Source organism: Rhinoraja longicauda, chromosome 8 (assembly GCF_053455715.1).
Source record: "Rhinoraja longicauda isolate Sanriku21f chromosome 8, sRhiLon1.1, whole genome shotgun sequence".
Lineage (NCBI taxonomy): Eukaryota > Metazoa > Chordata > Chondrichthyes > Rajiformes > Arhynchobatidae > Rhinoraja > Rhinoraja longicauda.
Genome location: NC_135960.1, coordinates 51,059,915 through 51,083,674, shown reverse-complemented (window position 1 = coordinate 51,083,674; position 23,760 = coordinate 51,059,915). Strand labels below are relative to the sequence as shown.

Below are 23,760 nucleotides of genomic sequence, written 5' to 3'. Positions count from 1 at the left end.
GTGAAGAAGCTGCAATGCAAAAAAATGTGTGCATAATAGCAAACATAATATGCAATTAACAGAAACCAATCAATGGAACAGATCAAATCTCTGAAGTCTTCCACGTCTAGTTGTAAATGGTGGTGGAAAATTCGACAAACAGAAGGAGGCGGCTCCAATTGGTAGAGATTGTGAAATATAGTTATGAATATATGTGAATAAAGTGGAACTGTGGATGGCTGTAATGTACAAACAGGTATTGAAGATTTGGATCAATGATGGAGAAAGTACCCATCAACAAATGAAGTTTAAAAAAAATAGTAAAACATCACCAAAGCAATATAACGACAATAAAGAAACAAGTCTCACTTCCTTCTGCAAGGGTACTCCAGCTTACAATGACTGGTCAGGAGAATTAGGTCCTGGCATCTTTCCAGATCATTGGTCATAAAGTCACAGCAGGGAAACCGGCCCTTCAGCCCAACTTGCTGACCAAGGTGGCCCATCTACAATCGTCCCACCTGCCCACTTTATGTCCATATCTCTCTAAACCTTTCCTATCCATGTACATTGGTATTCATTGCTGTTTCAGACACAAGCAAATTCAGAGGGGTGACACTGATCAAACACCAGAAATCTCTCTCGCAGTGCCAGAAGTAGGAAATATAATATCCAAACTCGTCAAAAACTCTTGATAGTTTCAGACAAATGAAAAAAAAAAAAATCCCTTCCTACCTACCATATGATCCAAAAGGTTGCCCATGAATGTTGACTTACAAATTTTCACTTAACCAGAAGTTGCGCTTATACTTGGGCTACAGCTTACCTTCTGTAAGTATTTCACCCTTGAGCCAAATTACAAGATCCCATTCAAATTGTAGCTTTTTACGACTACTCCAGATATTTTTAATAGATGTTTAATAAACACGAGTATCTCATAACCAGTTTTGGCTGCTACTTATACATCAGATAGCAGAAGAATTATTTTTTCAAATCATCCATCACATATCTACATCCCCACTGTTAGATGAGAAATTGGGTATATTTATATGTAAAATAAATACATCTTTATATGTTTATAAGTACTTTGAGGATAAAAGAAAACAAAATGCACAATTAGATGTTTTCAAACTTTTAAAAACTTCTAAGATGTAATTGCCATTACTGCACATTTTTGATCAAATATAAATTATTTTTCAATGCACTTGATTTATGTTATTTTTTGTAATGCAATAGTGCAAAACATCCTTAAGTTCCAGTGATATGGTATTGTGGCGGACTTGACCAAATTGAATGAAGATAAATTTAAAAAGCTTCAACAACTCCAATGCCTTTCAAGAATGTAAATACATGTTTTAGATCAAGTTGATGATAGACATCCTCCAATAATGAGCTCCTGAAGATGTCAATGGACAATAGACAATAGGTGCAGGAGTAGGCCTTCGAGCCAGCTTTCAAGCCATTTCATACCTCCTTAAAACATAGGAGGCCATTCAGCACATCAAAACAATGCAGGCTCGGAGAGCAATTACATTAACGTATTCTCTCATAGACATATCATTGGGTTACTACACTCTAGAAAATACATTTTTAATAATAACCAAAATTTGCATTTTTACATTAAAAGTCAACATACCTTCAGCCTTCTGCGTGATGACTGGAGTTTGTGTTCCCTTTGTGTAAGTAACTATCTCCCGTGGAGGAAAGTCGACCTGTGTGATCTTTGCCATCTCCAGCTTGACTGATCCACGCCTGTCAGCAAATGTTCAGAATAGGGAGATCGATTTTAATTTTATGACTTTTACTGCTAAATAATGAAGATACTTTTGAGAGTTTAATAAAACATAGTTGGTTGTAATTTTATTTAAAATTGACAGACGTGCATGAAAAATATAAGTTAATAAATACTGAAAATATACTTTATACAGCTCTCATATCCAAGATTTAAAAAAATTAGTACAAAGCACAATATCTGGAATATTTATCAATTCTAAAAAAATACAAAAAATAGAACGTAAACAATACCCAAGATCAGAGTCAGCTTGAAGCTGCAGAACTGAAGGATCGGTATCCCAATGAAAGTTCCTAATTGATCCATCAGTCAACCATGCAGCATTGTCAAAAAGAGTTTCAATTAGTGATGTTAGTACTGATGCACAATTTATTCCAGACAATTTAATTAAAAATTGGACATTAATTTTTGCGATACACATTTGCACTAATGTAAAGATGATCAATAATGTTAAAGCTTTCAGGCTATGCAGGAAGGATGAATAATCTAACCAATTTAATTGAACAAATAATAAAATCAATTAAAAAGTGAGGGAAAAAATGACAGAAAGATTCTTAACTACCAGAGAGGATTCATGATTAGTTTTAAAAAGTAGCACACAGCTACTGCACAGTGGCGCAGCGATAGAGTTGCTGCCTCACAGCGCCAGAGACCCGGATTCGATCCTGACTACGGATGCTGTTTATATGGAGTTTGTACGTTCTCCCCGTGACCGCGTGGTTTTTTCCCGGGTGCTCTGGTTTCCTTCCACACTCCAAAGACGTACAGGTTTGTCCGGTAAAGATTGTAAATGATCCCTAGTGTGTAGGATGGCGTATGGGTGGTCGGCACAGACTCGGTGGGCCAAAGGGCCTGTTTCCATGTTGTATCTCTAAACTAAAGTAGCATAAAGTTGTGTGAAAAATTAGAAAGAATGAGTATGGGGAAAGAATAAAAAGAATGACTACAGAAATACTCAATAATAAATGTAAACAAAAACTAAAAGACAAAATGGCATTCAGGGAACTGAAGGAAAAATGAAATTGTTTTGTGCCCTAGTGACATCTGAATTGTGTGTATTTTTTATCATAGAATGATTAGCTCTCGTACATATAAAAGATAGTTACATATGGGTAAGTTGCAATGTAAAATCACAACATTTTCATTCCATTTTAATTGAGAGGAAAACTAGGCATGCATTTTTGGAGACTTTGGCCCTCCTACATTTATTATGCCATCACATGAACCCAGATGAAGATCCAAGTAAATAAATTCTGCAAGAATCTTAAATGCACATGTAGTCAGCTAATTCATAATCTTTTCAGAAAATACTTCTATATAGTCTCTGCATATAGTGAGGGTTGCTACTTCCCAATATGTTAATTAATTATTTTCACAAGTTAAAACATAATGCTGAATTTATCCATCCATATATATTGGAATAATGATAGAATGGAATAACATCTGGTTTGGGTTAAAATGCACAGTCATAATTGACTGCAATATTTGTTTAAAGTTGCTAAACCTGATTAAAACTCTCTTCTGAATACTTTACACTTAAGCTTAAGAACTTGTGCATGTAAAATGAACTATACTACATCTCAATTAACTACTCAGTCACAGCCAAAATGCATTCTTAATTTTGTACTGAAGTAACAGATTGCCCGTATTTTTTAAAAAAACTGCATGCAGGAAATTGTAAAATTCGTTCAGGAATTGGGTTAACAAGTAACCCCACTGGTGAAGAGCATCTCTGAGACTTTACCAGGGTTTTAAAAAAATGTTAACAGTTGCCAAGTTTTGACACTGGTGCAATTATAGGTTAACTATAGCCCCAGGCTTTAGCAAAAATGTCTCTGCTTTTGTACCCTTGCCAAGGTTCCCTTCTAAATGTTTAAAGAAAAAGCATTCAGTAGAATTTATATTTTTCAATTAATTGTAACCTAAATATTTTAATAATATCATGCAACTGAACTAGGATGAAAGTTAATAATACAATTCAAGCATTTTTACACTGAGGCAAATTAATTTTTTTACTTTTACTCCTACCCGTCTTTTAAAATGTCTACGGCAGACCAGAATTTGAGAAATTTACCAATAAGTCAATTTTATGCATATTTACTAGAAAGGTTCAAAATGGTCGGGCACATTGTAAAATGCTGTTTGTTAAATCATGCAAATTGTCAGGAGTGAAGAAGGTGTGTTACAATGTAAAATCCTCAGTGTACATTTTAACATCAGATGGACTAAAAACGGTCTAATACGAGGCCAACTTTGTACACAAGATGGATTAGAATCAGTCTCAAGGATAAATCATGTGATTAATGCACTTGCTTCGGGAGAAACCATGTGCTAACCATGAGCCCAATACATTTCATAACATGATTGAAATGCGATGCTGCATTGTGATCTGTAATTCATCAAATCAATGCAACATTGTACCTTGCATCGATGTCACCAATTTATTTTGACCTGGGGCTAAAATGGGTGGATTAATTAGTCAGTGGCATATTTATAATATAGTCCAGAGACCCTGCGCAGCCTGTGAAGATATCTCAATAAGACCTAATGGCATGAAAGAAACAGAGAACTAATTCTCCATTTAACCATTCACCAGAAGATTACAATTTAACGTGATTAATGATGAAAAACTCTCTAAAAGAATCAATAAAATCAATAATTAAGACAGATGCAGATTTAAAATTCAATGAATATTATATTATCAGAACTATGATGCTTTTTTTCCCACTAATTAATATCTATGAGGATAACTATGTCAGGATGTTGCTTGACTCATAAGTGGGATGCTTCTCCCAATTTGGACAGGGTTCTCTAGGACAAGGTTCCCCAGATGTTTACAAGCTAAAATGATAAGGGAGCCACTTTGTATTCCCGATGTTGGAGACTGATCAATACTAGGTTATACACCCAATTTCATTCTTTGGAGTCACAAGGAACTGTAGCTACAGGAATCTTGAGAAAAACATAAAGTGCCAGAGAAACTCAGCGAGTCAGGAGCTTGATTGGCAATGCTGTCTGACCCACTGAATTTGTCCAGCATTTTGTGTTTTTCTCAATTTAATTATTTCTCTGTTTCAATTCAATTATGTGGCAGAGATTCTTATACTATAATTGAATGCTATAATTGAAAAGATTTGGAGCATCTTCCCAGCGAAATGGTAGCATTGCAGAATGAATGTAACCATCCACGTTTGTCATCACCTCTCCTTATGCATTTGTATGACAACAAATAAATTGTTAGATGTGTCCTGACTTCCAAATTTTCATTACACTTAATGCAAAGCACTTAACGGAGCTACAGTGCCCTCCATGTTTGGGACAAAGACCATCATTTATTTATTTGCCTCTGTACTCCACAATTGGAAGTGAATACAGGAAAAGTTGCAAAAGACTCCCAAATTAATAGGAAGGAAAGTTTGAGAAGGGATAAGAGAGTAAGGCCAGGGCCAATAGTGACTGGTGTGAGAAGGGAGGTGAATACCAAAGTTAAAGTTCTGTATTTGAATGCACAAAGTATAAAAAATAAAGTGGATGAGCTTGAGGCTCAGTTAGATATTGGCAAGTATGATGTTGTGGCAATTACAGAGACATGACTGCAAGAGGACCAGGACTGGGAGCTGAATATTCAGGGGTATCTGTCCTATCGAAAAGACAGACAGGTAGGCAGAGGGGGTGGGGTCGCTCTGTTGGTAAGGAATGATATTCAGTCCCTTGCAAAGGGTGACATAGAATCAGGAGATGTAGAGTCAATATGAACAGAACTGAGGAATTGTAAGGGTAAAAAGACCCTAATGGGAGTTATCTACAGGCCCCCAAACAGTAGCCAGGACATAGGGTGCAAGTTGAATCAAGAGATAAAATTGGCATGTCGCAAAGGTAATGCTATGGTGGTTATGGGAGATTTCAAGATGCAGGTGGACTGGAAAAGTTAGGTTGGTACTGGACCCCCAAGAAAGGGAGTTTGCGGAGTGCCTCTGAGATGGATTCTTAGAGCAGCTTGTACTGGAGCCTACCAGGGAGAAGGCAATTCTGGATTTAGTGTTGTGTAAAGAACCGGATTTGATAAGGGAACTCAAGGTAAAAGAGCCATTAGGAGGTAGTGATCATAATATGATAAGATTTAATCTACAATTTAAGAGAGAGGAGGGAAAATCGGAAGTATCAGCACTACAGTTGAACAAAGGGGACAATCGAGGCACGAGGGAGGAGCTGGCCAGAGTTGACTGGAAAGAGACCCCAGCAGAGAAGACGGTGGAACAATAGACAATAGGTGCAGGAGTAGGCCATTCGGCCCTTCGAGCCAGCACCACCATTCAATGTGATCATGGCTGATCATTCTCAATCAGTACCCCGTTCCTGCCTTCTCCCCATACCCCCTGACTCCGCTATCCTTAAGAGCTCTATCTAGCTCTCTCTTGAATGCATTCAGAGAATTGGCCTCCACTGCCTTCTGAGGCAGAGAATTCCACAGATTTACAACTCTCTGACTGAATTTTTTTTCCTCATCTCTGCTCTAAATGGCCTACCCCGTATTCTTAAACTGTGGACCCTGGTTCTGGACTCCTCTAACATTGGGAACATGTTTCCTGCCTCTAACGTGTCCAACCCCTTAATAATCTTATATGTTTCGATAAGATCCCCTCACATCCTTCTAAATTCCAGTGTATACAAGCCTGGTCGCTCCAGTCTTGGCAGGTATTTCTGGGAATAATACAGAAGGTGCAGGATCAGTTCATTCCAGAGGAAGATTCTAAGGGGAGTAAGAGGCGACCGTGGCTGACAAGGGAAGTCAAGGACAGTATAAAAATAAAAGAGAAGAAGTATAACAAAGCAAAGATAAGCGAGAAGCCAGAGGATTGAGACTCTTTTAAAGAGCATCAGAATGCAACTAAAAAGGCGATATGGGGAGAAAAGATGAGGTACGGGGGGTATGCTAGCAAAGAATATAAAGGAGGATAGTAAAAGCACCATTAGGTACGTGAAGAGGAAAAAAATAGTTAAGACAAATGTGGGTCTCTTGAAGACAGAAGCAGGTGAATTTATTATGAGGAACAATGGCAGACGAGTTGAACAGGTACTTTGGATCTCTCTTCACTAAGGAAGACACAAACAATCTCCCAGATGTTCTAGTGGCCAGAGATCCTAGGGTGACGGAGGAACTGAAGGAAATTCACATTAGGCGGGAAAATGGTGGTTGGGTAGACTGATAGGACTGAAGGTTGATAAATCCCCGGGGCCTGATGGTCTGCATCCCAGGGTACTTAAGAACGTGGCTCTAGAAATCGTGGATGCATTGGTGATCATTTTCAAAGAGGAAGAATGTTCTATAGATTCAGGATCAGTTCCTGTGGATTGGAGGGTCGCTAATGCTATCCCACTTTTTAAGAAAGGAGGGAGAGAGAAAACAGGAAATTATAGACCAGCTAGCCTGACATCGGTGGTGGGGAAGATGCTGGAGTCAACTATAAAAGAAGAAATTACAGAACATTTGGAAAGCAGTAACAGGATCGTTCCTAGTCAGCACGGATTTACGAAGGGGAAATCATGCTTGACTAATCTTCTGGAATTTTTTGAGGATGTAACCAGGAAAATGGCCAAGGGAGAGCCAGTGGATGTAGTGTACCTGGACTTTCAGAAAGCCTTCGATAAGGTTAGTGGGAGATTAGTGGGCAAATTTAGAGCACATGGTATTGGGGGTAGGGTACTGACATGGATAAAAAATTGGTTGGCAGACAGGAAACAAAGAGTAGGGATAAATGAGTTCCTTTCAGAATGGCAGGCAGTGACTAGTGGGGTGCCGCAAGGCTCGGTGCTGGGACCGCAGCTATTTACAATATACATCAATGACTTAGATGAAGGGATTAAAAGTAACATTAGCAAATTTGCAGATGACACAAAGCTGGGTGGCAGTGTGAACTGTGAGGAGGATGTTATGAGGATGCAGGGTGACTTGGACAGGTTGTGTGAGTGGGCAGATGCAGTTTAAAGTGGACAAATGTGAGGTTATCCACTTTGGTGATAAGAACAGGAAGGAAGATTATTATCTGAATGGTGTCAAGTTAGGAAAAGGGGAAATGCAAGGATATTTGGGTGTCCTAGTTATCAGTCACTGAAAGTAAGCATGCAGGTATAGCAGGCAGTGAAGAAAGCTGATGGAATGTTGGCCTTCATAACAAGAGGAGTTGAGTATAAGGAGCAAAGAGGTCCTTCTGCAGTTGTACAGGGCCCTCTTGAGACCACACCTGGAGTATTGTGTGTGATTTTGCACACAATACTCCAAATTTGAGGAAGGACATTCTTGCTATTGAGGGAGTGCAGCATAGGTTCACGAGGTTAATTCCCGGAATGGCGGGACTGTTGAAAGACTGGAGTGACTGGGCTTGTATACTCTAAAATTTAGACAGATGAGAGGGGATCTTATTGAAACATATAAGATTATTCAGGGATTGGACACGCTAGAGGCAGGAAACATGTTCCCGATGTTGGGGGAGTCCCGAACCAGGAGCCACAGTTTAAGAATAAAGGGTAGGCCATTTAGAACGGAGATGAGGAAAAACCTTTTCACTCATAGAGTTGGGAAGCTGTGGAACTCTCTGCCTTAGAAGGCAGTGGAGGCCAATTCCCTGGATGCTTTCAAGAGAGTTAGATAGAGCTCTTAATGCTAGCGGAGTCAAGGGATATGGGGAGAAGGCAGGTACGGGGTACTGATTGTGGATGATCAGCCATGATCACGGTGAATGGCGGTGCTGGCTCGAAGGGCCGAATGGCCTACTCCTGCACCTATTGTCTATTGTGTAATTTGAGATTTGTAATAGAAAAAAATCACATGTGGTTCAAGTGCACATTGTCAGATTTTATTAAAGGGTATTTTTATACATTTTGGTTTCACCATGTAGATATTACAGCTGTGTTTATACATGATCCCCCCATTAAAAGGCACTATAATGTTTGGGACACATGGCTTCACAGGTGTGCTTAAATGCCTCCTTAATCCAGGTATTAGAGAGCTCTCAGCACCCGGTCTTTCCTCCAGTCTTTCCATCACCTTTGGAAACTTTTATTGCTGTTTATTAACATGAGGACCAAAGTTGTGCCAATGAAAGTCAAAGAAGCCATTATGAGACTGAGAAACGATGATAAAACTGTTAAGAGACATCAGCCAAACCTTAGGCTTATCAAAAAACAACTGTTTTGACCATCATTAAGAAGAAAGAGAGCACTGGTGAGCTCACTAATCGCAAAGGAACTGGCAGGCCAAGGAAGACCTCCACAGCTGATGACAGAAAAATTATTTCTATAATAAAGAAAAATCCCCAAACATCTGTCCGACAGATCAGAAACACTCTTCAGGAGTCAGGTACTGGTTCACTTATCTTCATTGATGATACAACTGCTGATGGTAGTAGCATAATGAATTCTGAAATGTATAGACACATCCTATCTGCTCAAGTTCAAACAGGGGGTATGGGGAGAAGGCAGGAACGGGGTACTGATTGAGAATGATCAGCCATGATCACATTGAATGGGCTCGAAGGGCCGAATGGCCTACTCCTGCACCTATTGTCTATTGAATAGCCGGCAGTTCTTTCTACAGCAAGACAATGATCCCAAACATGCTGCTAAAGCAACAAAGGAGTTTTTCAAAGTTTAAAAAATGTTCAATTATTTAGTGGCCAAGCCGATCTGAGCACAATTGAGCGTGCCTTTTATACGCTGAAGAGAAAACTGAAGGGGATTTGCCCCCAAAACAAGCATAAGCTAAAGATGGCTGCAATACAGACCTAGCAGAGCATCACCAGAGAAGGCACCCAGCAACTAGTGATGTCCATGAATCGCAGACTTCAAGCAAACAAAATATTAAACATGACTACTTTCATTTACATTACATTGCTGTGTCACAAACATTATGGTGACCTGAAATGGGGGGACTATGTGGAAAAACACTGCTGTAATTTCTACATGGTGAAACCAAAATGTATAAAATTGGGCTTTATTAATGTCTGACAATGTAACCACGTGTTTAACCACGTGTTTTTTTCTATTACAAATCTCAAATTGTGGAGTACAGTGGAAAATAAATAAATGATGGGTCTTTGTCCCAAACATTATGAAGGGCACTGTACATGCATCTTATATGCTGATGGTTCACCCTGTTATTGCATTTCAATTTCCAGCCTCTCAACTAAAATGTTCTAGTTCAAGTAGAACATTCCTCCTTTAATCGTAAATAAATGTAGGCTCAAGTGCTACATGTCGGAATGTTAAGAAATCCACAACTTGCAAGATCAGCAAGGCATTACTCCAATAGCTTTAGCTTTTCTCTACTTGCCTCTTTCAATCGAGATTATAAGAAATGGGGACAACACATACAGGTTTTTTTTCATCTCGATGAAAAAGTAGGAGTATTCTGGGGAGGTGAATATTTTGTCTTTAAGATTCACCAAATCATATTTCTTGTACCAGTTCTGTCACATGTTCTACTCCAGGGAATGGCCTGTGGCACAACCGAGGCTATCTACACAATACTGTCACCTTGCCTGAATATTACATGGAAAATATTCATGTACCATTCATGCATCACTGAATTAAATAGACTTCAGTCTAATAGAGGAGGCATTCAGCCTGCACTAAGCTATGAAAATGCAAACCTATTATCCCCTGTTGCAAATAGTTGATGCACCGGCTGACATGACATTTATCTGGATTCTATCCTGAGTGTGGAAGCCCCATCATGGCCATTGATGATTAGTGATGTAATTTTACAAAATGAAACACTGCTAACCATTGATCGAAATCCTCAATCCAGGTGAACTGTAAAAGGCAGCTTTAATCTAATGAAGGACAACTTGAGTGAAAGGGGCTTTAATCTACACCAATTGTCGGCCTACTGCCTGTGACTATATATTATTAATTCTAATGATTAAATCCACCAGAAAAACATTTAGTCAAATCTTTGCAATTGAGATTCCTTGATATTAAGTCATTTATATAGACAGGAAAGTCATGGGAATGTACAGATTAATTCTAACTGGTTGGTTTATTTTACTAAAAACATGGAGAAGGGTCACAATTACTGACAAGCAGTAGTAAACCTGCTGAAAGAGCTCTGTGGGTTCACTAGTTAGGAAGTGCAGAATATATCAAAAATGAACGTATAATCCACGTTGAGTAATAGATTACAAGTAGACAATAGACAATAGGTACAGGAGTAGGCCATTCGGCCCTTCGAGCCAGCACCGCCATTCAATGTGATCATGGCTAATCATTCTCAATCAGTACCCCGTTCCTGCCTTCTCCCCTACCCCCTGACTCCGCTATCCTTAAGAGCTCTATCTAGCTCTCTCTTGAATGCATTCAGAGAATTGGCCTCCACTGCCTTCTGAGGCAGAGAATTCCACAGATTTACAACTCTCTGACTGAAAAAGTTTTTCCTCATCTCCGTTCTAAATGGCCTACCCCGTATTTTTAAACTGTGGCCCCTGGTTCTGGACTCGCCCAACATTGGGAACATGTTTCCTGCCTCTAACGTGTCCAACCGCTTAATAATCTTATATGTTTCGATAAGATCCCCTCTCATCCTTCTAAATTCCAGTGTACAAGCCTAGTCGCTCCAGTCTTTCAACATACGACAGTCCCGCCATTCCGGGAATTAACCTAGTAAACCTATGCTGCACGTTAAATAGGTTTATTTAACGAATCAATCCTTTGTGCAAAGCATTCTTATATTTAGTTGAGTTTAGTTTAGAGATACAGTGTGGAAACAGGCCCTTCGGCCCACCGAGTCCACACTGATCAATGATCCCTGCACACTAACACTATCCTATACACACTAGGGACAATTTACAATTATACCAAGCCAATTAACCTAAATCTTTGGAGTGTGAGAGGAAACCGGAGATCACGGAGAAAACCCACGTAGGTCATGGGGAGACTGTACAAACTCCATATTCCTCCATGTTAGAAATTTGCCAGCTATTTAACATGCTACGAATGTTCAATTCTGCTGAGCAGCTGACAAGGATTTAGCAGTAGATATGAGCAGTGGTCAAGATTGTTCTACGGTGACCTAGTGGCAAGAGATTCAGTGATATTCTGTTTAGACATAAAGTGCCACACAAGGGTTTAAAAATAGATTGGCCAAATATAAAAAAGAAAATACCTAAAATACAAACAAATTGTAGAAAACAAAGTACTACTGCAGAAAAGTTGAAAACTAAATATGAACAAAGCATGCAATTTTTATAGCTGGAGAAAAGTTGCATCATGAATTAACACAGCTGCTACAATCTTGTAATGCACAGAATTAGAAAACCATGCACGAACTCAACTATTTTAAGCTACATTTTGTGCATGTAACAAATGTAAACAATCAGAATGAAAAATGTTGCCTATTTGTGTATAAACTATTCTTCAGCAAAATAAAATGTGCATTTCAAAGAAAGTCTTCTTTGCCTGCAAATGCCAATGACATTCCATGATCAGCTAAAAAACATACTCTTTGTTCAATTTAAAATGTGTTCAATAACAGGAGAAAGGAACAGACCAAAGGCAAAATGCAAAGAGCAGAATAAGGAATATTTTATTTTGATCCTCTGCATTCATACATGATATTCAGAAAGAACATTCATTAATAATGTGCCTGAAAGCATCTTGTATTAAAAAGACATGTGAAGGATTATTTACACACTTATTTTCTCCAAGCTCCCACAAGCAAGGTAAACTAGGAAACCCCAAAAGCAAAAGGAAAATAAAGGCAGACACGGGAAAGGTTGTTATCAGGATCACATTATACATCCTCCAGCAGCTGGTTGAGGAAAGGCATTTACAATCACTTGTAAACCACAAGCAACTCCTCAGTAGTGCATTGGGAATAAAATGTATGGAAATATACAATCTTCAGGTGAGAGAGCTTAATAACATTCACATCAGGACAATGGATCAATACGGTTCATGCAAACAGTAAAAATTACACATTTTACAAGCATTTATGAAAATAGAGCAGAATAAATATATGTTGACATACCTTGGCCCAAGAGTGCAATCAGCAGAATCCTGGCTTCCAGTCTCACTTGGTGTACTCACCGATTTTGAAGGAGGAGACGTAGGAGGGACTAAATAGTGAAACAGACAGGTATCCGCTGTTACTACCCGTAGTGGATGCACTGGTAATGATGTTTCAAAATTAATTTACGTGAAGTATTGAATAAAACAAAGATGATGGCATTAAAGAAAAATACATGAATGAAATGAAATTTAAAAGAGAGAAAGGAAAAGCTGGTTAAATTCCATGCTGAATTTCCATGCAATTTACAATGTATGCATTCAGTTGGTGGATGAGCGAGATTTGAATCATGTACTTTTGTCGCTTTCCTTGAATATGAAAAAGTATCTTCTCGCTGGTTGTTCAAAGTCTATCCCCAAGTAATGAATGGGCTCCATTTTTACAGATTTCGTTAAGTCAAATTTGTTCGTAAGTCAGAAAATACACAAAAAGATCTCAATATGAACACTGTACCTCCACAACACTGTAAGAGAAACATCAGTAGCACATAAGTCTGATCATAAATAAAATTACTAAAAACGGAGAGCGAGAGGAAACTAGTTTTGCCGTTCCTAGGAATGAACACATGTACACCAGGCTTTTGAATTTAATAATTCATATCTAGAGGTGTCCATAAATTAGCTGTTCATAACCTGTGGACAGCCTGCAGGTCCAATACAAGCGCTATCCCTTTTGCTTACAGACCGATTATCTCAAACCAAAAACTATTACACAGTACTTCTACTGTGTCCTGAAACATGTTGTTCTACCTACAAATAAGAAAAAGTGTTTTCAGACCAGATCTTAAAGAAATTTATTTTAACCTTTATCATTAGATTTTTTGCCACACTAATATTATTTTAAGAAGATTACAGCGACAAACTCCTGTAGATAAAGTTGTGTGTCAGATACTCAAAATGAGATTGAAATACTTTTTTTATAACGTTGAACAAATATAAAATATATTCTTTAATAAATGCTTCCCATCCATTAGCTGAGCTCCTTTGAATGACTGCTAACAGAATGGAAAGCCAGATGAAATATGATCTTCAGCTCATCTGACTTTCATGACAGAAGCAAGAATCATAGATGAGCTGGACTATTAAATGGCAGTTAAGTGATAATTCTCTGTAGAATTGCCAGCTAAAAGCTGATATGGTCCCAACAAATAATTTTGTCAGGGCTTAATATAATTAGGTCCTATGGTCTTTGCTCAGCTAAATTAAACCACAATTGAAGCCGTTTGGCAATGTTATGGGGATTATTTTAAATTAATTAATTTTATGCATCATTTATTCATCATGGATGCATTTGGAACGCCAATATTTATTACCTATCCTTACCAGTCATTAAGAAATGGCAAACAGCCACCATCTTGAACTGCTATAAAGTTCTTCTCCCACATTAATAGATATGAAATTCTAGGATTTAAATTCAGCAATGTTGGAACAATCATGATATTCTTCCAGGTTTGGAGGATGTGTGACTTGGGAGGGAACCTGAAGGCAGTGGTATTTTTGTTTTGATCAAATAAATTGTGGGCTTGAAAAGCACTGTTGATGCGATGTTATACATTGCAGGTGTGCCGGTAATGGTGGAATGAATATTCAGGACGGTGGATGAGGTGTGAAATACTTTGCTTTGTCCTGGATAATATCACTTATCTTTTTGAGTATTGTTGAAGCTGCATTCATCCAAACTAGTTTAGAGTATTCCACCATTTTCCTTACATGTTCTCCACCTAGCAGAATGATACTAGAATGTTAGCAGTGAGTCACTTGCCAGTCTTCAAGCTGCTTCTTTAGCAACAGTATTTCTGTGGTTGGTCCAGTTGTGTTCTTGGTCAAGATGACCTTCAACATTTTGACAGTGTAGAGCATATCAATGGTAATGCCATTGAATGTCAAAGGCAGGAAGATGGTTAGATACTAATTTATTGAAATAGCCTTTGCTTGGTCCTTCTGCTTACTAAATATTGTCATTTATCAGCCGGTATCTGAATGTAATTTATATCTTGTTGTATAGTAGTTGTGGATTGCTTCATTTGCTGAGGAGATGTTAATGGAATTGAACATTCTGCAATTGTCAGTGAACATTCCCAATTCAGATCTTATGATTAATGTTATTGATGAAGTAGTTAAAAATAATTGAAAGTTGGACACTTGACCAAGGAACTCGTGGTGATGTCCTAGGGAGGAGATGACTGAGCTCCACATACACTATTACCCTCTTTTAGCAGTTAATCAATCTCTCCTGCCCCCCCCCCCCCCATTATAGCTTCCCATTAATATTTTCTGAGTCCGCATTTTCTGTTTTATTTCATAATTTCTTTCTTTATCCTTTAGGATAACTTGGCTTTGATATTTATTTACTTTAGTTTTACCAGGGCTCCTAGAGCCACATGTAATCAAATGCTACCTTGATCTTGTGCAATCACCATCACGTTACCTTGAAATTCAGCTTCTCAAGATAAATCCTAAACTGAGCAGGTAAATGGAGACTATGCCACTTGGCAGAACTATGGATAGCACCTTCCATTGCTTTGCTGATAGTAGGTAAAAGTAATTGGGCAGTTATTAACTAGATTGAATTTGTCCGGCATTGTATTAATATGGTATAACGGGACAGGTTTCCATATTGACGAGTAGATACCCTTGTTGTAACTATGCTTAAAAAGTTTGACTGGTACTGGAATTATTAACACCAGAAAAATGTGGGGTTGGGGGGGTGAAGGCTTTTGCACAATATACAAGAGTTCTAGAAAAACAAATTTTGGTAAATTCAGAGTGGTGAAGAAGTCTTTTGCACGCAAGTCTTCATCAGTCAAGATATTGAGTACCGGTGTTGGAATGTCATTTTAAACCTGTACAAAACGTTGGTACAGCCATATTTGGAGTTCTGTGTACAGTTCTGGTTGTCGTCCAATAAGGATGTTGATGTCATCAAATTGGATAGGGTGAAAAAAGACTTACAAGAATGTTACTGGGTCTGGAGGGTGTGAATTATAAGGAAGGTAGACACAAAAGTTGGAGTAACTCAGTGGGTCTTCAGACTGAAAAAGGGTCTTGAGCCGAAACATCACCTATTTCCCTTCTCCAGAGATGCTGCCTGACCTGCTGAGTTACTCCACCCTGAATTTACCAAAATTTGGTTTACCAGAACTCTTGTATGTTCGGTGTAAAACAGCATCTGCAGTTCCTTCCCACACATTGAGTCAAACCTCCAATGCCTTCTTGGGTAGAGAATTCTAAATATTTACTACCCTCTGTGTGAAGAAATTTCTTTTCACCTCAGTCCTGAATAGCCATTCCTTTATGTTGAGTTTAGAAACTCAAAAGGTTCCATTCTGCTTAATCTCTCCTCACTGCAGAATCAATCTGGTGAATCTTCATCGTACTCCTTACTTCCGCAAGACCATACCTGAACCCAAATCCCAGGTATGATCTTACCAGGGCCATATATAATTGGAGTAAGGCGTCTTTACTCTTTGATTCAAATCCTTTTGCAATAAAGGCAAGCCCACTGTTTACCTTCCTAACTAATGTTTACCTTCAGTGAAGGTGCAGCGTGTCATCAATTTTAATGACCAGGGTAAAGCAGGCTGGAGAGGATTTGGTAGGTGGCTGGAATCATTTGAAAATCACAAGGATACAGGTATACGCCAAATGCGCATACATGCGCTACATTCATGTGGGAAAAACGATTATTATTTCCAACAGTCTGTCATTCTTGAACTACATGTATAATGTTAGGCCTATCTTGAGCATATTCTGCAATTTTATTGAACAGATACTTTTTACAAAACAAAGGAAAAATTGTTTTGTTTTGTTTTTTCTATTCTGCTTTTTCCTTACATAACCCAATTCTCTTGATATTGAATAAAAGAACAATGGTCATAAATTGTATGACTAAGTTATGAAGAAAGAGTTGATATATGCGATTCGACTAAGCACACGGAAGTACTTGTTGAAGTAAATTTGCACATTAATTGATAATCAGCCCAAAAAAGTGGTCATTGTCTTTTCTGCTGTGTTTTATATTGTAACCCCGTCTTAATTAATTAATAGAGTTATATAATCTTGCACTTAAATTTAATATTTACTCATTACAGTTCCACCACTGATTTTCTGGCACTCTTGGTTCCAGAGCTTTGCTGGTTGATCCAGCCGACTATGGGGATAGATGTGCTGGCTCCAGCTGGGCTAGAGTTCCAGAGCCCTGGCCACAGGTTGCAAATTCAACCCACCGATTGGCCATGGGAGACCCGATGTGGGTCAAGATTGGCTGCTTTGCCCAGCCTAGGTGCCACTATTTTGGGAGACTTCCAGGGCACGGGGGATTTCTCGCGGAACCCCATGCGACCTCTAGCGGTCGAATTGACAAATTGGCCATGGAAGTCCCGATGAATTCGAGATTGGCTGCCTTGCCCAGCCTAAATGCCCACATTTTCGGGGAGATTTCCAGGGTGCAGGGGATTTCTCGCGGAACTCCTAGCGACCTCTAGCGGCCGAATTGCCAAACTGCAATTACCAACTGTTTTGCGAAAAAATGTGAGGCAAAATCGGTATGGTGGAAATTAAATAAGAAAGCGGAAACTTTCCGCCAAATTCGGAAGGGTTGGGAGAGATGAAAAAGTATCAGGGGAGGTAACTGTATATGGAGAGGGCACAGGTGAAATGGCCTTTGATCAATGAAAGATCCAGTTAAATGTGTGGAGAAATGAATGGACAGTAAACTGTATAAAAATAAGGGGGAACATTCGAACAAGAAGAAAGCCATAATCTGCTGCAGCCTCCAATATTTGCAACCTGCAGCTGACTTCCTTCTTATTTCATATTTTACAGTCCAATCCACCTGAAATTGAAAAACGATGAGTTCTGAAAAAGATGCGCATGGTCAAAGAATTATGGGGAAAGACAAAAAGTTTACAAGAAATGTCATTTATACAGAACTATAAATGTAGCAAAATCTCCATGAAAGTTAACAGTAGCGGTTATCAAATATAATTTTGCATCAACCCATGAAAGGTAAAGTAGGATATTGGAGTCTTGGGGAATGAATTAGGTTTTAGGAAACATCTTGAGATTAAGGAAAACATAGAACACAGATGGCTAAAAGAGAAACTCTTATCATCTGCCTCACTATGGAACCGGACAAGCGGGTTTACTTATACACATATTACATAATATCCTTAAGACTATTACAATCTTCTATATTTTTTAATATATTTCTGTCAAACAGCTAATAATCTTACTTAAAAAAACAGCAAAGCGCCTGACTTAACTTGAGCAACAAGCTTATTTAATTTCATGTCTTTGCAGCAACCAGTACAGAAGTGAGTTTTAGCCACTTAACACTAGTTTGTGGTTTAACTCACAATGAATTGCTACTTGAGAAAAGTTAAATTAAATATGACAAGATAATGTTTTCTATCTTTCAATTTATTATGGCAAGTTCTCCAGTCGGACTTCATTAATGCATTTTTCTTCTCCAACTAATTCTATACTGAAGAAAAACATAATAATGCTCTACTGCCCTCTACAGATAACTCAATATTATTACTAGATTAGGAAAAAATAGCTTTTGAAAGTTTAATGTCTAATAAATTGATAAATGTAAAGAAATGAATAAAAAAAGGCAAAAAGTTTAACTCTGGTTGGCAATTTAATCTCTCTTCAATGAACGCTTCACGTGGTTGAACAGTTAGTCACAGAAACCTGATAGATAAAATTCTTTGTTCAGACACTGCAATGACATAAAAGATAGTTTCTCTATCATCATTCTATTATTCAAGCAATGATGCCATGAAATGCAGAAAATCTTGTGACAACCGTTGCATATGAAAAATAATAGGTTCATCTCCATGATATCTCAAATTAAACTCACACTTTCAACTAGCCTCAATAAATTAAAACAAACCTGCAGTAACTCAGAAGTTATAAGCGTGTACTTTGAACAAACATACACATACCTCATGAATTAAATCCACATACATACCAACAGAGGGCTCAGATGTAATACCCATGCTCTGGAGCAAAGCGTCAGCTTCCCTTCGTTTCTTCTCAATGTCGGTCTCATCATTCTGTGGCAATTCTTTTTTCTGATCAGCCTACAATGAAGTATGGTAGACACAAAATGCTGTAGTAACTCAGCGGGTCAGCATCTCTGGAGAGAAGGAATGGGTAACTTTTCGGGTCGAGACTCTTCAGACTGATGTCAGGAGAGTGGGTGGGACAGAGATAGAATGTAGTCGGAGACAGGGAAGGGGGAGGGGATGGAGAGAGAGGGAAAGCCTGGGCTATTTGAAGTGAGAGAAGTCAATGTTCATACCATTGGGGTATAAGCCACTCAAGCAAAATATGAGGTGCTGTTCCTCCAATTTGCGCTGGGCCTCACTCTGACAATGACGGAGGCCCAGGACAGAAAGGTCAGATTGGGAATGGGAGGGGGAGTTAAAGTGCAGAGCAACCGGGAGATCAGGTAGGTAAAGGCGGACTGAACAGAGGTGTACAGCAAAACGACCGCCGAGCCTGCGCTTAGTCTTGCTGATGTACGGGAGTTGACACCTGGAACAGCAGATACACTAGATAAAGTTGGAGGAGGTGCAGTGAACCTCTGCCTCACCTGAAAAGACCATCCTGACCACACAATCATTTCACCCCCGCCATCGGGAAGAAGGTACAGGAGCCTGAAAACTGTAACGTCCAGGTTCAGGAACAGCTTCTTCCCGACAGGCTATTAAACACCACAACCTCAAATAAGCTCTGAACTACAATAGACTATTATTATTATTATTGCACTACTATTGTTTGCTTTTTGAATATGTGTGTGTGTGTATGTGTGTATATATATATATATATATACATACACCGATCAGCCAAAACATTATGACCACCTGCCTAATATGCTGTCGGCCCTCCGTGTGCCGCCAAAACAGCGCCGACCCACCGAGGCATGGACTCTACAAGACCCCTTAAATGTCCTGTGGTATCTGGCACCAAAACATTAGCAGCAGATCCTTCAAGCCCTGTAAGTTGCGAGGTGGAGCAGCTGTGGATCGGACTTGTCGATCCAGCACATCCCACAGATGCTCAATCGGATTGAGATCTGGAGAATTTGGAGGCCAGGGCAACACCATAAACACTTCATCATGTTCCTCAAACCATTCCTGAACAATGTGTGCAGTGTGGCAGGGCGCATTATCCTGCGGAAAGAGGCCACTGCCATTAGGGAATACCGTTGCCATGAAGGGGTGTATCTGGTCTGCAACGATGTTTAGGTACGTGACACATGTCAAATTGACGTCCACATGAATGGCCGGACCCACGGTTTCTCAGCAGAACATTGCCCAGAGCATCACACTCCCTCTACCGTCATCTTCCCACAGTCGGTTCGGACCAGACGGGATAACCTTCGTTGCCCTCGTGCATCGATGAGCTTTGGGCGTCCAACACCCTGTGTTGCCCTGTTTTGTGGTTTGTCCCTCCTCGGACCACTGTCAGTAGGTACTCACCACTGCTGACCGGGAGCACCCCTCAAGCCTTGCCGTTTCAGATATCCTCTGACCTAGTCGTCTGACCATAACAATTTGGTCCTTGTCAAAGTCGCTCAGGTCTTTACTCCTGCCCATTTCCCCTGCATCCAACACATCAACTTCAAGAGCTGACTGTTCACTTGCTGCCTAGTATATCCCACCCCTTGACAGGTGCCATTGTAACAAGATAACCAATATTATTCACTTTACCTGTCAATGGTCATAATGTTTTGGCTGATCGGTATATGTATGTATATATATATATATATATATATATAAATATATATATATATATATATACTTATATATACGTATGTGGATATATGTACGTACTCGTGGGTATGTGTGTATATATACACACTGAACTTTTTTTCTCTCGTTTCTCATATTGTTTACAGTGTACTATGTTTACAAATTCTGTTGTGCTGCAGCAAGTAAGAATTTCATTGTTCTATTTGGGACACATGATAATAAAACACTCTTGACTCTTGAACTGCAAATACTCGTTTACAAAAAAGGCACAAAGTGCTGGAGTGACTCAGTGGGTCACGCAACATCTTTGGAGAACATGGATAGGTGACACTTTGGGTTGTGACCCTTTTGAAAGACTGAAAGATGGAATAAATAATTTGAAATATTTTAATTTAATACAAAAGATTTATAAATTTAACACAAAGATACAAATTACACATTATTTAAAAGAAAATAACTTTTCTTATAGATTCCTTCCTTTTGCAATTCTCAATAAAATCAATAGGCTTGCCAATTCTGCCAAACGATAAATCTGGGGGAATCTCAGCAGAACCTCGCTGGCAGATGTGCAAAAAATGGCCAAAGCTCTGCCACCATAAGATATGGGGTTTTTTCCTGATGCAAACTAGCCAAAGATTTTACATTTCCATGTGCTGCTAATAATCCAAATTCATATTTGAATCTTAAGATATTCTTGAAAAACAAGTAAAATCTGAATATTCTCCATTTAAAGCCTGGCAAAAATTAATTTGCCTGCAGCACAATCTGTTCTTCACAGGAAATAGCTATAATAGTATTCACATCACACATTAACAGAGAGATTATATCTAGAGGAAGCATGTGTACAGGTTAGTTTATGACTTACTTCCTTTTTCTTTCTCTCTTCTTTCCTTTTCTTTTCTTCTCTGATTTGAGCCAAGCGCTGTTTTTTACGCTCTAATTCTGCTTTAAGCTCACTTTTATCTTTGTCTGCCATGGCTGTAGCCCTGTTTATAAACAATCAGAAAAAAGATCAGTGGAATAGTATCGTAAACAACATGTTTGCGTTTCAAATTCAAAAATATGTCTTTATTAACTCGTTTCATTACTTAAATCAAAAACAATCAAACAGATTGATCTATATATTAACTAAATTTCCAGGAGTTTGCATGAGATACTAGGAAATAGCCAATGCATATTTCAATATACCCAATTAAATTTTATACATTGTTGCAAAATACAGCAGATAATGGATTTGTAAACAGAATGCTAGTTGTGACTAAAGCATAGATAAGAATTTACTGTAATAGTTGTAAATTGGAGGGTAGGTACTTTTAGAGGCCTTGAAAATGTTCAGCAATTGTCAGAAATGCATGATTTACAAATGCTTTGTCAATACACATCAAATAAGGCATTGTGTCATTGTCACATTAAGAGTTACATGCTGCTCTTGATAAAACTGTTAAAAGTTTAAACAGTGAATGCATATGCACAGCATTTAAAGCTGTATTTCCCAGTAAAATCGATACCCAGTATTTAAACCCTCAGTCATTTGTTAAAAATTTGGATTCTCACTTATACTAGAGACATCTTCCATTTACATAGAATCGTTGAAGCAGTAACAATGTTAAGGAGTGACAGAAAAACATTATCAAAAACAGTGACACCTAGTCACAGAATATATTACAGTAGATAAGCAAAAGCTTTTCCAAAAAGATAGATTAAAGGGAGAAAAGTTAGAGGAGAGATTTAGGGAGGGAATTCTGGAGCATTGGACATTGGCAGCTGAAACTCAGGTATTGGCATCAGGGATGATAAAAGGGTCAGAAAAGGTGCAGATATCCAAGGGTTGCAGGATTGCAGGAGATTAAAGAAAGAGATAGGGAGACCATGGAGACATCTGAAAACAAGTATCATGAGTTTTTAAATCAAGGTTTATTTTAAGCAGGAGCTGATGTGGAGCAGGAAACAGCAACGATGAGTCAATAACAGTGCAAATTATACCAGAAATAATATCATTTGTTATTTCAGTTTCTATTGAGTGAATATTACGATATAATGTCAAGCTTGTAAGCACCAACTCCGTAATTAAAAACGTCAAATTCTTAATACAAATGACCAATTCTCTGAAACATATACCACCTTAAGGTGGATTTGAGCCATTTTAGAAGGATATCATTGATTATATTTTACTTTTCTACAAGCTGATGTCAGTAACACATGCATGTATGATAAAACCTACTCTTATGTTGAACACTAACTTGCATATTTTATATTCACTTTTATAAAACAAATATTGATGAGACAATCCATTCAAGTCTTAGCTTACTCATCCATAAAAATCCATAGTCACCATGTGAACAATCTACTATTTAATAAGTGATTTCATTTATTCCCACTATGGCACCTGGAATTTCTTTCCAAATATCCATTACTCTCTGCAAGCAAAATCTTGACAGCAATGGCAAATTTGCCATGTCGGTTTGAATTAGTCTCCTGCTGTGACAATTTAACTGGAAATTTTATATCATATTTATAACCACAGAATTGTATTCCACATACCTCTTTGACCTCTGAGGGAAATGCTCAAAATTCTTTTAAAACTAAATGGCTAGCTTTCCCCAAATTTCCACATAATTTAATGGTCTAATAATAAGGGTCATAAGAGACAAGTGAACAGGAAAGCCTGGTTATGTAGGAAGAATGCTGGTTTAAACTGAAGATAGCTACAAAATGCTGGAGTAACTCAGCAGGACAGGCAGCATCTCTGGATAGAAGGAATGGGTGATATTTTGGGTCGAGACCCTTCTTCAGACTAAGTCAGGGGAGAGGGAGATACAAAGATAAGGAAGTGTAAGGTGTGAAAATGAGACAAAGGGGGTGGAGATCAAGGGAAAAGTAGAATAGATCATTGATAGCTAGGAGAAGTTAACAACAAAGCAAACAGAGATAAAATGAAATCAAGGACAGTCGGACTGGTCGGAGAGGGGATGGAAAGAGAGAGAAAGCAAGGGTTATTTGAAGTTAGAGATGTCAATATTCATACCACTGTGGTGTAAACTACCCAAGCGAAATATGAGGTGTTGTTCCTCCAATTTGCACTGGGCAACACTCTGACTATGGAGGAAGCCTGGGACAAAAAGGACAGTGTGGGAATGGGAGGGGGAGTTAAAGCGTTTAGCA

At 38.6% G+C, this 23,760-nt stretch overlaps 1 protein-coding gene across 3 annotated transcripts in view; it reads right to left on the bottom strand.

Moving 5' to 3' along the window:
• Nucleotides 1–23,760, bottom strand: part of LOC144595959 (cytoplasmic dynein 1 intermediate chain 2-like) — a 161,395-nt gene that overhangs the window by 38,925 nt on the left and 98,710 nt on the right. For 2 of the 3 annotated variants that reach the window (XM_078403941.1, XM_078403942.1), the window contains 5 exons: nt 21,464–21,584; nt 18,810–18,921; nt 12,795–12,933; nt 2,005–2,064; nt 1,616–1,731 (listed from right to left, as the gene is read on the bottom strand). In XM_078403941.1, the coding sequence (XP_078260067.1) occupies nt 1,616–1,731; nt 2,005–2,064; nt 12,795–12,933; nt 18,810–18,921; nt 21,464–21,584 (548 nt within the window). The remainder of the gene's footprint in view (nt 1–1,615; nt 1,732–2,004; nt 2,065–12,794; nt 12,934–18,809; nt 18,922–21,463; nt 21,585–23,760) is intronic. The other variant, XM_078403943.1, reaches the window with a different exon arrangement.